General features: G+C 41.8%; 1 protein-coding gene across 1 annotated transcript; it reads right to left on the reverse strand.

The window, feature by feature from the left end:
* Positions 1-1,937: 1,937 nt before the first annotated feature.
* Positions 1,938-13,240, reverse strand: IL12A (interleukin 12A). Its single transcript, XM_043522541.1, is given in 7 exon segments — positions 1,938-2,617; positions 3,445-3,552; positions 3,656-3,697; positions 3,808-3,915; positions 6,269-6,420; positions 7,802-7,846; positions 13,153-13,240. Coding segments are annotated over 7 exon segments (711 nt in total). The 3' UTR covers positions 1,938-2,449.
* Positions 13,241-13,679: the final 439 nt, after the last annotated feature.

Below are 13,679 nucleotides of genomic sequence, written 5' to 3' on the forward strand. Positions count from 1 at the left end.
ATTATTATTATTTAGTTCCTTCCCCTCCCCGCCCCCCAAAATGAATTAAAATTCTCCAGTGGCCTTTGCAGCCTAAACATTGGGGCACTGTACTAGGGCCTGAGAACTTGACATTATCTGAAGTTCAAACAGGAAATCAAATGTGCATTTTAAACAGTGAATATAAAGAACCATTGGAACAGATTACCCAGAGATGTGGTCAATTCTCCATCACTTGGAGTCTTTAAATCAAAACCAATGCCTTTTTAAAAAAAATACACTTTAGTTCCATTGGCAAATTACATGGATTACTAGGTTAAATTCTATGCTCTCTTCTATTATGCAGGAGGTTAAACTACATCACAATGGTCCCTTCTGGTCTTAAATATTTACTATATAATAAAAAGAACAGGAGTACTTGTTTATTGGAGCATAAGCTTTTGTGGGCTACAGCCCACTTCATCGGATGCATAGAATGGAACATATAGTAAGAAGATATATATATACACACATACAGATAAGTTGGAAGTTACCATACAAACTTTGAGAGGCTAATTAGTTAAGATGAGCTATTATCAGAAGAAAAAAAACTTTTGTAGTGATAATCAAGATGCCCATTTAGACAGTTGGCAAGAAAGTGTGAGGATACTTAACATAGCGAAATAGATTCAATATGTGTAATGACCCAGCCACTCCCAGTCTCTATTCAAACCCAAGTTAATGGTATCTAGTTTGCATATTAATTCAAGCTTAGCAGTTTCTCATTGGAGTCTGTTTTTGAAGCTTTTCTGTTGCAAAATTGCCACCCTTAAATCTTTTACTGAATGGCCAGAGAGGCTGAAGTATTCTCCTACCGGTTTTTGAATGTTATGATTCCTGATGTCAGATTTGTGTCCATTTATTCTTTTGCGTAGAGACTGTCTGGTTTGGCCAATGTACATGGCAGAGGGGCATTGCTGGCACATGATGGCATATATCACATTGGTAGATGTGCCGGTGAACGAGCCCCTGATGGCGTGGCTAATGTGATTAGGTCCTATGATGGTGTCACTTGAATAAATATGTGGACAGAGTTGGCATCGGGCTTTATTGCAAGGATAGGTTCCTGGGTTAGTGATTTTGTTGTGTGGTTGCTAGCGAGTATTTGCTTCAGGTTGGGGGGCTGTCTGTAAGCGAGGACTGGTCTGTCTCCCAAGATCTGTGAGAGTGAGGGATCATTGTTCAGGATAGGTTGTAAATCTTTGACGATGCGCTGGAGAGGTTTTAGTTGGGGGCTGAAGGTGACGGCTAGTGGAGTTCTGTTATTTTCTTTGTTGGGCCTATCCTGTAGTAGGTGACTTCTGGGTACTCTTCTGGCTCTGTCAATCTGTTTTTTCACTTCAGCAGGTGGGTATTGTAGTTTTAAGAATGCTTGATAGAGATCTTGTAGGTGTTGGTTTCTGTCTGAGGGATTGGAACAAATGCGGTTGTATCTTAGAACTTGGCTGTAGACAATGGATCGTGTGGTGGAAGCTGGAGGCATGTAGGTAAGTATGCGGTCAGTAGGTTTCCGGTATAGGGTGGTGTTTATGTGACCATCGCTTATTAGCACAGTAGTGTCCAGGAAATGGACCGCTTGTGTGGATTGGTCTAGGCTGAGGTTGATGGTGGGATGGAAATTGTTGAAATCATGGTGGAATAATATAAATTATATAGAATATTTTTGCCATTGACTTCAGTGAGACCAGGATTTCACCCTGTGAATCTATTATAGTGACTGGAAACGATTTATTAAGTAGACAGAATAGCCTACTTTCATTGTCTTTTCTGAGAACATACATCCAATATCGAGAAAACGAAATTAGATTTTTTTCCCCAGTACTTGGGAGTTATCAGTGATGTACTGTTTACAAGCAAATATTTAAATGTTTTTTAAAAAACAATTGCTAATGTGACAGTATCCCTTTTAGATAATTTTAATTCACAAATAAGAAAAAGACCAAAGTTAATTATAGAGATTATAAATTTATTAAACAATAAATAATAAATAAGTCAGGAATGTTATAAATAGGTTTCAATTTATATAATTTTATAAAAACTTACAAATGTATAAATAAATAATTTAAGATAAATAAATTACACCTGAGTGTTTGGAGAACATGTTGATATAATATAGCTTATTTTTTCTAGAAATGTAGAAATTTAACATCTTAGCTTAAAAGACACTGATAGTAATTTGCTCAAGACAACTTGGGTCATGAAAAATATTGTAGAATATTATTGTGCTTAGAAACGTTTTTGTAGAAGTATTACTATATTCTTAAATTCAGGTCCAAATCCTGGAAGCCCTCTGTGTGTACTAGTTTCTATGACTCCAGTGAGAATTCTACACACAGAGGTCTTGCAGTAAGTAGAACCTAATATATATTTTCCTGATACTTAAAATAGCTTTAGTTCAATGTTTTATAGAAAGTGCTTCCAGGTTTCAGCACTATGATGAGCTTCCAGGAGAATTCAGGTAGTTCAGCATCTTGTCTATGGTCACAGTGCGAATTGTGAAAGCATGGAGAACACTACATAACCTCATTCTCTTTTTGAAAGAGGCTGATCCTCTGTTTGTAGATGGTTGCTCCACATTCACACTGTTAATTTTCACAGCCTTTAAAAAAAAAAAAAAGTGGGTTGGTCAGACAATTTAACCATGTTTAGAGTAGAAATATACATCAGTCTTTGAATATGCAAAAAATTAGCTTAATTATTTTAATTTAAACTATTAAAAATAAAACATTTTATGAAAAGGTAAACTATGATAGTAATAATACCTTTCATATGGTTAGGGCCCAAACCTGTATTTCTTATGCAAGCAAACATTCCCAATGATGTAAATAGTTTTTCCCTGCCAAGGAATACAGGTTTGGGCCTTTAAAGGATAATCAGGGGGAGCTGTGGTTTACAAATAATTAAATCCAGTGCATTTGACAACTTTAGAATCTCCAGTGTACCTAGATACACTATGTTAATAAAAAGGCAATTATTTTAAAGTAGGGACATGATTGCTACCAGCTATTAGAATTTGTTAAGAACCATGTTACATGTGTTCCCTGTTTCTTATCAATACATATTAATTATTTACCAAAATAAAGTCTTATCTCTCACCCACACTACATTTCATGGTAGGGATGGGAGACAAAGTAGGATACCATTAAAAAAAGACAAAAAATTAACTACTGGTATGTTTACTACATCACTGAAAGGGAATCACTTTTTTAATACAGTAATATACAGCATCAAAGTAAGACCTTGTTTATATAGAGATGAGAAACTTTCTTCAATTTTAAGAAAAAAATCATATCAAGATTTTAAATGATCAGATTCCAGAGTAACTTATTATTTGGGTAACTACAGAAAGAAACACATAGAACAGGACTCCATTTATGATAGAAATCATATAAAGTAATCTCTTAGGCAACTGAAAGGAAAACAGACCTGTATCATTTTGTCAATAACACTAGCCAGCATCTCCTGGTTACTGAAATTCTTGAACTCTGCCTTGTAAGCCTTCAGGTCTTCATTGATACCTCGCATGCACTCAATCTGTAGAAGGTACAAGGATTAAGAAATATTGGAGAGTGATGTTAGATGCTTACAGACAAACAAAAAGCACATGATTTGCTCTTTTGAGAGACTGGCAATTTACCTTATTAAAATCAGCTCTTTCCAGTGCAGGACAATTTCCAGTCTGAAAATCAAAGACACCAGACATGAATGTGATCGTTCTGTATCAATACGATGAATTACATGATGGTTCCATATAAAGGTGATGAAACTTGTTTTTATTTATTGCAATACCTTAGACTCTTCTGGCATACAAGCCTTAATTGTGTTGATTTTATTCTTAGTGATATCTTCAAGATCAACCTCTTCAAGGGTACATTCAAATCCTAGCATGCCACGCTCCTATGTAAACAAAGGGGACATTGTTTGAATCATTGCACATAATGCTGCAGGGCATGTTTATAAGCAGAAATATATGGGATAGTAGGTGATTTATGGCAACTGAAGGTGCTTCAACATCCTCTTTATATATCTTTATGCCTTTAGCAACAAGCAAATATCCAAGCTATGAAGCTAATGTCAAAGGAAATTTTGCCATCATTTTCTCTGGGAGCAAGGGTTGTACATAGATTTATATTTTGTATGTGTCGCAGTGGATTACATTGTCTCCATTATGTTAACATTCTACATCATTCTAAAAGGATGAATCTGCACGGGGAACATTATATACCACAAACTTACAATTTAAAAAATGATTGTTTTTTAAAAAACGAGAAAGACAAATAACATTCAAATGGACAAGTGGCATTGTCTTGTGGCCAAACATCAGTGGCACTTTGTCTCACTGAGGTGATGGAACTATTTAGCTTCTTCTCCTCTCTCACCCTAAGGCTATTCCTATGCCAGGGAATTTTAGAAACAGATTCCCCTTAGCACTACTACCAGTTCAACTGTGCCAGTGAGAGATGGTAAAAAGGAGAGATATATAACTAAAAGACCTGGCAGAGAAAAAGATGCCTCCTGAACCCATAAAATTCTTAGAAAGAGATAATGTGAGAGGATACTTTCATGCTGGGCTGTTTGAATTCTTTAACCACCTGCCAACACACTACCTAATTGCCTAGTTGATGGCAAGTTTTACAGGATTTAGTGACTATATATGAATTAACCAAACTGAACAGGGGTTGGAAAAAATATCTCAAACAGGACAGATAAGGAAAAAGTAAAAGCAAACACTAGCAGGACACAGATCAGAGGGAGATACTTTGTGACAGAGGGTCACTCAAGCTGGAAGACAAAGAGTTTAAGGGTAGAAAGTTCTCATGAGAAAATGAAAGGTATTTTCTTTATTAATTGTAACTAAGCTTAAAGTACCTATTTAGGTTAACTTTTACTGAGCACAATACTGGATATGTGATGCAGATCACCTCTTTGCCTTAACCTGAATCTATCTGTTCTTTTAAAAAAAACAACCCCAGAATCTTAGGCTGTTGTGTGAAATTCCCAAATAAACTGTCACAGAAAAGAAAAAATAAAGAAACCACCAAGAAGTACTGAAGGAGGATGGCTGGAGTCAATCCCTGTATTGTGTTCTGTTTACCAACAAGTAATTTATACTACCATATCTATCACCCCTGAATTTGTCCCAGTTGATTTAAGTCCTGCACCAGTGGAAGATGACAGATGAAGCTTCATTTCAGGCAACAATTAGATAGAACAATAATAATTAATAAAAAGGATTGGACGCACAAATGAAAGGTAAGTATGAAACAACAAGCAAGAAAAAAAAACGGTAAGGAAATTAAGGACAAATTATTACCTTTCTCTGGAAATACCAAACGATTAATAGGGTTAAAAACAGAGACACAGAAATTTGATTAGCTGAAGCAAACAGAAAAGAAAAACAAATATGCATGCATTTCTGAAAAGCCAGAAATGTAAGGCTACACACAGTTTGGGAATGTGCACCATCTGGCTGCTTTAGAAAAAGGATGCCTCCTCTCATAGAAATAAAACCGCCCACTGCTCCTTCCATCTGAATATCTCAAACACTCTCTTACACACATTGATAAACACAACACCCCTAGGAGGTAGGTATGAATTACTTTCCCTATTTTAAAAATGAGACAACATGAAGAGGAGTCCTTGATCCTTCTGTGCACTACATATCAAAAACTCCCAACTCGTGGTCAGGGACATAATCCATGTTCTAGCCTGCTTTGTTATTTCTTGTGTAGATAGGACTCCTTAACCTAGCCACATCAGACAAACGTGCAATGGCACAGTTAGATTTGTAGTATAAATGGTGCCTGAGCAATTTGCCCAAGTCATAGAGCGCATCTAGCTGCCAACAGAACCTGCATTTCCTGAACTGCACCTACTCCTATCCCTTCTATCTAGGTTTTGATTGTGCACCCCGACAAGTCCCATTCTTCCTCCTCTGCGCAAAACTGTGAATCTGGCCAAACAAATTCAGATACAGCGGCAAAGAAGCTACATTTGCCTCCCCTCTGCAAAAAAAACATTTCATACCAACTCCTAGTGCCATTAGTTTGTACATTTGACACCTCTTCCACTTCTTCCTCAGGAGCTAGTCCCAGGAACTGACCTAACCCTTGCAGGTACTGTTTTACTGGGGTGTTTATTCAGCTATAAATATTGAAGACAAGCCGCTTTGCTGAACGAGCGAGGACGTTTTTTCACTCGCCACCAGACCCGACGGGAGGCGCGGAGCACATGGCAACGGCAGACAAACCTGCAGCTGGCGCAGCGCCTCCCTCGCCGCGGTGAGCAGGGACTTAGAAACACTGAGGCAGTCACTCAGGTTGGGCCACGAGGAAGGCAGCGGCGAGGTCGCTGCCAAGTCTGGCAGGCTGAGGCAGAGGAGAGTCACCAGGAGCCAGCCACCTGCAACAGACACGGGCCGCGCGTTAGCACGGGAGCCAGCTACCCCTGGGCAAAGGGACAACGGCTGCACGTGCACCCCCCGCTCCTCCTTCCCCGCGCGCTGCCCGCCGCCCCGCCCCGCCCCGCCGCCACCCGGAGCCGGAGCCGGACCCAGGCCCGGCGCCCTCGGCAGCGCAGAGCGCACGAGGCCTCGGCGTGCGCCCCCTGCTGGCGGGGTCCCTGCGCTCCCAGGCCGGGCCGCTGGTCACTCACGGGGGCAGTCGGGGCCGGTGCGCTTCGCCATGCGGACGAGCTGAGGTGGTGCTGGAGCGCTGCTGGGGCCGGCTGGCGGCAGCGGCTTTTATAGCCGGAGGCGCACCGTGCGGCCAGGACTTTCCCTCCTCTCTCTTTCTCTACATCAGCTGCTTGGTCAGAGCTGAAACCCTGCGATGCGGCCGGCGGGCTCTCGGCTTCCCTCCGGGAGGCAGCGGCCCCCGGCTAGTCATCCCGAGAGAGCCCCCGGGCCTGGCCTCGCGGGCGCGCAGGGAATCCCGCGAGGCGCGCGGGAGTCCAGCGCCGCGCCAGGGGCGAGCTGGGGCCCGGGCACCAGGAGAGGGGCCGAGGGGGACTTCGCCACCCCCCCGCCCGGCCTCCTTTGCCCGGGTGGGCTCCAGCCCTGTCCTGTCCCCAGCACTGCTGCGCTGCACTGGCCCTGCGGCCGGGGCACATGGTAGCCTCGAAACCAAGCCTGCGCTGAGTGAACCACGTGCGGGCTCTAGTGAGCAACTCCCAGGCCTGGGGGACAGCGGATCCATGCCCAGCTCTGGGTAACCCTGGCTGAATCACGTCACTGCTCCCTGCCTCAGTTTCCCTAACTGAAAAGTGAGGATCATAATAGTCCCCCCTCCTCACACTGGTGCTAGGGGACTCCGTGCATCTACCGTTATGAAGTGCTCTTGAGATCCTTGCAGCAAAGGTGCTGTAGAAATCCAAAGGATTATTACAATATGATGTCACTTGGATGAAATTTGATAATCTGACACTAGTTCCTCACGTTGTGATGTGACATGCAGACACAGCCTCATACAGAAGGAGTTTATCCTGCCAGCCTTGCAAGAGAATTAGTGTGACAGGGTTGCAACACATGAGTGAATAAAGTGTTGGCCCAGCATGTACAGGTTAGTATGGTTTTCAGAAATATGTCTTGAAGTTAAATCAGGATTTTAATGAAGAAATGGGATCAGCAAGAAATACACGAGGCCTTCCTTTTCTTTGTTGCATTCCACAAGCAGCAAAGCAAAAAGATGGGCTGAAGCTGAACATATTTTAACTCCATGTAATGCATTACTGTGTAATCTTCCTCCCTAGTTCTAAATAGCCTTTACTCTTATGATCTGACCACCTTGTTAACGGTAAGCAATGGTGAAGCATTTCTGCCCCCCCCCCCCTTTTTTTTTTTTGCTGGTTACCACTCAGTCTCCAGCCCTGCATCCAGATGTTGGAGCATTTAGTGATACATATTTTTTTAAAAAAATCATTGACATCTATTTTAGGAGTTGGATCAATGCCAGTCACTGTAGTATCTGGGAAAAGGTTGTGTGGGGACCAAGCTGCTTGCATTATGGCATCACAGAGTGGTGTCATGACTTTGTTCAAATGTCATTATGGTGCAGGATGATGATATTATTAGTATGTAAGGAGGAACAAACAAGTATGATAATCAAGCTTCCTTTTGTTATAGGTAGAAAGCATATCTAATAATTAATGCATGTACAGTATTGGAATTCAGGAGATCTTGTTGCTATGTCTTGCACTGCCATTTACATGCTGGCAAGCCTTGGCAAGTCGTTTAACGTCTTTGTGACTCAATTTCCTCATCTTTAAAATAGAGATAATATTTCCCTTCATCCTATGGGTGCTTTGACACTTAAAACATTAACCTTTGGAAAGCACTTCGAAATCCTTGGATTGGATCCTTTTTTTATACTCTCATTGCATTGTCTCATATAATGGCATTCAGTAATGGCTATCATATTAAAGGGGAAAACTAACAAACAAATTAGGAACTAAAAAGGGTCCCATTCCCACCAGCTGCAATTGGGAGAGCATCACTCTCTAAAACTATAATGTACTATATGGAAAGGACAAACATTATTGATATTTTTTGGGAATCTACACAAGCCGAATACTAATGATTAATTGCCAAATATAATGTGTAGGTCTAAAAAAGAGATTAAGCAAATTTATTCTCAAAAAGCAATCTAAAATTATTAATTTTGTATCTAAATGGAGCAAAAACAATTATATGCAATAGTTTCGAGGCACTGGTCTAACAATAGATCATGCAATTGAATCACTTTACGTATGGGATCATCTTTTGATTTGAAAAGTTCCAGGGGCAAGCAAATAAAATTCTTAGAGGTCCTTACAGTATTGTAACAGGCTCTGTAGATTTACTTAGAGAGCATTTTCTCGATTAAATTGATTTGGGGGTATGAAACTGGAAAAGACCTTAGAGCTAGGCCTTAGATGATAGGCCTGAGAGCATCTTTGCCTGGAAAGTTCCAGGTTCATGCTGAAATCCTGTTTAGTGTAATGCCCTGATAAACTGTTTATTCTTAGTCTCATGTCTTAAGGTCCTAAAATCTCATGCTGCAGGGCTTCAGCCAGTCACCTGTAGGGGTCAGGAAGAAATTTCCCCCCCGATATATATTTTTTTTCTTTTCTTTCTTCTGGAGCAGTGATTTTCAACCTTTAGTTCGTTGACCCCTGGGGGTCTGCAGACTATGTCTAAGGGGTCCGGGAAAGGTTGTAGAACAGCTTTTTTCAACCTGTGGTCTGTGGACACCTGGGGGTCTTCAGACTGTGTCTAAGATTTCCAAAGGGTTCTGCACCTCCATTCGAAATTTTTTAGGGGTCCGCAAATGAAAAAAGGTTGAAAACCAGTGCTGTGAAGCATCAGAGGTGGCCATGGCTGGAGAGCACCTACTACAGATGTTGGACTGCTGCACAGTGGATTAGCCAAGGGACCTTTTGTTCCCTGGTTGCAGCAGAACGAGGCTCTGTGCCAACTTCACAGAAGCCACCACAAGGAAATCTGGACAGGGCAGAGGTCTGAGCTATTCTCTACCGCAGTGGTTCCCAAACTTGTTCCGCCGCTTGTGCAATGAAAGCCCCTGGTGGGCCGGGCCAGTTTGTTTACCTGCGGCGTCCGCAGGTTCTGCCGATTGTGGCTCCCACTGGCCGCAGTTCGCTGCTCCAGGCCAATGGGAGCTGCTGGAAGCGGTGGCCAGTATGTCCCTCAGCCCATGCTGCTTCCAGCAGCTCCCATTGGCCTGGAGCCAGAGGCTTTCCCCGCACAAATGGCAGAACGAGTTTGGGAACCACGGCTCTACTGCCTTTGCACAGTCATATATACCTGTGTAAAGCGAGGGTGTAAAATGATTCCAAACCAGAATATATGTTTTTCACCTATTTAACCAGGTGCAAGTGGGTACAAGGTGCAAGCTACAAGGCAGTGAAGGATGTGCCCCCTGATTTCCATGGACCCTTGAGTAGTGGTTGTGTGGGGATTATAGGCCCTGTCACAACCCAGATGTTGGAATAATGTCAGTGTGAAGATTGCAGAGATGTTTTGTGCTCTGCTTTCAGATTGGGGAATGTATTCCAATCCCCTCCAGTCTCTAAGTAGTTCTCTTCACAAAACCCATTTACTTGGGTTTGTAGAGAAGAAACTGGGTTTGTAATGAATTTTACCCCAGCCAGTGGAGATATGAGGAATAGCCAAGAACTAGTGGCTGCTTTTTCAAAACAACAACAATCTCTCCCCCTCTCCCCCCGCAACAATTTGTTAAATGATAAGACAAAAGCAGGCACCACAGCAGGCAGGTACTACAGAAATCTACAGCTTGGCGACCAGCTGGAGTTTCCAACACCAGCCTTCTCGTTTTCTTTGCACTTACCAAAAATTCATGGCTGCAGCTTGGTATAATTTTTCATTTCAAAAATTTAATGTAGGAGAAATAAAAATATCCAATTCAAATGTACAGATACCAGTCTTTTTCTTTTTCAATTTTGTTTTTATTACCAATAGCTCTGGAAACTTACAGCGATATAGTGTCATGGCCCATGATAAAGCACATCTGGAAGCTGCTTTTATAGCTTGTATGATCACATAATGTTTTAATATTAGATTATATTGTATACATGTCACACTACCAATATGTAGGTTAAAATTATAGCTTTATAATCTCTTGGGTTTGAAGAATTTTTGGTCCAATATTGTCTTCAATGATGTCAATGGGAGTTTTGTTATTGACTTCAATGGAAGCAGAATGAATCAAGAGTTTTATATTGAATTTCCAGGTTCGTCTGATTTTAATTGACATCTAATTTCCCATAATATGCTTGTGGTATATCTAGAGACTAGCTTTGCTAGAATACAAATACTGTATAATTTTCCAGTTTAACTGTGTATTTTCCACTTTTTGGCAAGTCATTAAGGTTGTGGGCTGTGGTTTTAATTTAGTTAGGAGACTTTTTCTCACATAGAAGTGAAACAGGTTTTGGAAATATGAATGAGTGTGAAAAGCATTTATTAGGCTTCCCATGTTCTCTGCATGGTGAAATTAAGTTGTAATGTTGTCTTCAGTAATAATGCATGAGATTTCTCATTAGATGGAGCTGTGCCAATCACCCTGGCAGATAATGTAGACCAGTGGTTCTCAAAGTTTTTTTTCCATGGACCGCTTGAAAATTGCTGAGGGTCTTGGCAGACCACTTAATGATCTTTCTAAATGTAGTTTGTACCGTTAGCTAACTATTGTAAAGCGCTTAGGATAAAAGTGCTATATAAAAAAAAACAAATAATAATTAATGTGTTTTTGTTCTACAAATAAAAGCACACAGCTCATATTTTAATATCAGTAGTCTCTCCCCAACCGTGCAAGCCACTGACCTGGGCTGGGAAGGATGGGGGGTCTCTCCCTCTCTCCCCCGCCGTAGCAGCTACCAAGCCAGGGCTGGGAAGGAGGGGGTTCTCTTCCCGGAAGCCACAGCCCTGGTGCTGGAAAAAGTTGCCTCTTTCTCTGGCTGCCGCAACCTTGCATGTCCCAGATTCCCCCTACCCTCTCTTCTCACCCCACTACCCCCCCACCTTCCTCCTATTTCCCCCACTTCGGCCCACTGCCCCCTCCCACATACCCTCTATTCCCCCCAAGGCCACCCCCTCACCTTACATGTGCATCTTCTCCAGAGTCCAGGCACCTAATTAGTGGAGCTTCGCCTGCGTGGCTCCACTAATTAGGTGGATGGCCCTTCATTCTTTTGTGTGGCCGCCCAGGTGCGCACCTTAGAAGGAACTTTCCATGGACCACCTGAATGGAGCTCGTGGACCACTGGTGGTCCGCGGACCACAGTTTGAGAACCTCTGATGTAGACAATAAGTGCTTGCTTATGGCATTCCTTTGCCACACTTCTTGTATCTGTAATTCCTCAACAAAAAATAATATCAGGTTTCAGAGTAACAGCCGTGTTAGTCTGTATTCGCAAAAAGAAAAGGAGTACTTGTGGCACCTTAGAGACTAACCAATTTATTTGAGCATAAGCTTTCGTGAGCTACAGTATGCATCCGATGAAGTGAGCTGTAGCTCACGAAAGCTTATGCTCAAATAAAGTGGTTAGTCTCTAAGGTGCCACAAGTACTCCTTTTCTTTTTTTAAAAAATAATATGCTTCTCTTGATTGAAAAGAACAGTATTTTGTTCAATTACATGTAGAGGTCTGGTCTTCTCAGGTTCTATGTACATAACCACCATTAATGTCAATGGGAGCTTTGCACAAAACACTTAGGTCTTGATTATACCACAGAGATCTGTGCATGGAAGGTACACTCTGTGTGTGATCCTCTCCTTCCCACATGGAAAGGAGGCTCAGCTTCCTTCTTGTCAGCCTCAGGTCTCACAGGGATTTTCCCTGCAGGAAAATCAGGCTCTTAGCCATTCTGACACGAAAGAAAGCAGTACTAAATAGGAATACACAATACAGAAGTTCCAGTCCTCTCAGTTGTTTGTTCTGTGTTAGGATAGTAGTAATGATTCAGTGGATAATTTTTAGTTAAAATGTTATTTCTAATACAAACAAAATGTAAGCATAGAACAATGAACTTTGTACATTAACGTGAATTATACATAAAGGAGTGACACATAATATAAAACTCCAAGGCACTGCCCTAACTGACAACAGCCTGACCCAGGCTGCTGCACAGCACAGCATTACCAAAGCACAGGTCATATTTAGCAAATACCCTTCCTGCCCTGGAAAAGGCTGCATATGCCAGTCCTATGCTGCTCCTGCACTAGGAGTATTCCCCATAAGGCCATTGTGGTCCTTTTAGCAGCACAAAAGAGCTGGAACCTGGCCCAGAGGGATTAAGTAATTTGCCCAAGGTCACACAGGAAGTCTGTGGCAGACCTAGGAGTAAACTCTAGATCTTCCTAGTCCCAGTCCAATGCCTTAACTGTGAGACCATCCTTCCTCTCTAAGGTAATGTTGCAGTATGTTTGAATGTTGCAGTATAAGATTAAATGCTGGGGGTTACTAGTGAAATAAAATGCAATATATTGAAAGTGCAAGTGGAAAAAAAGGACTTAATAGGATGCTGGTCTGGCTGCCAAAGACAGTTTAGTAAAGTCTAGAAAAGAAGCCCAGGTGGCATGATCAATGCAACTGTGTTTGCAGTGATTATTATACAGACTTTTCTCAATGCTTACTAAAATATCCAATATCTGTGCAAAAGCTTTCTGACGCTTGGGTTGAAGGCTACACTCTCCATATGATGGCATGTTCCAGTGTTTTCTCAACCAACAGCAGTGAGAAGGGTGGGTCTGGCACAATTCTCGTGCTGAGTGAGCAGCTCATGTGATTCAGCCAGCAAAAGAAACCTTTTATGTTGGATCTGCCCAAGAAGACTGGCTACAACAGCCTAGACACTGGTCAAGGAGACTTTCCTTAGAAACTCTCCAAATTTCCTGTTATGCAACATGCTCTCCAGCAGGCTTAAGATGTGTTGCTACTGCAGTTGTGTAGCTTATGTAATGAATTATATATGACCTATACATAAGTTTGTAAAGAGTCTTCACTTATTGCACACCTCTGTCTTAAAGAGCATCACTTTCTTTCCTAGCTAGGCATCTACGTAAAATTCCTCCCCAACCCAGCATGTAGTTGCATTTTTTAAAAAACACTTTAGGTTTTTGGTAAAATTGAATATATCTTGCAAGT

This window comes from Chelonia mydas, chromosome 9, assembly GCF_015237465.2.
Source record: "Chelonia mydas isolate rCheMyd1 chromosome 9, rCheMyd1.pri.v2, whole genome shotgun sequence".
Lineage (NCBI taxonomy): Eukaryota > Metazoa > Chordata > Testudines > Cheloniidae > Chelonia > Chelonia mydas.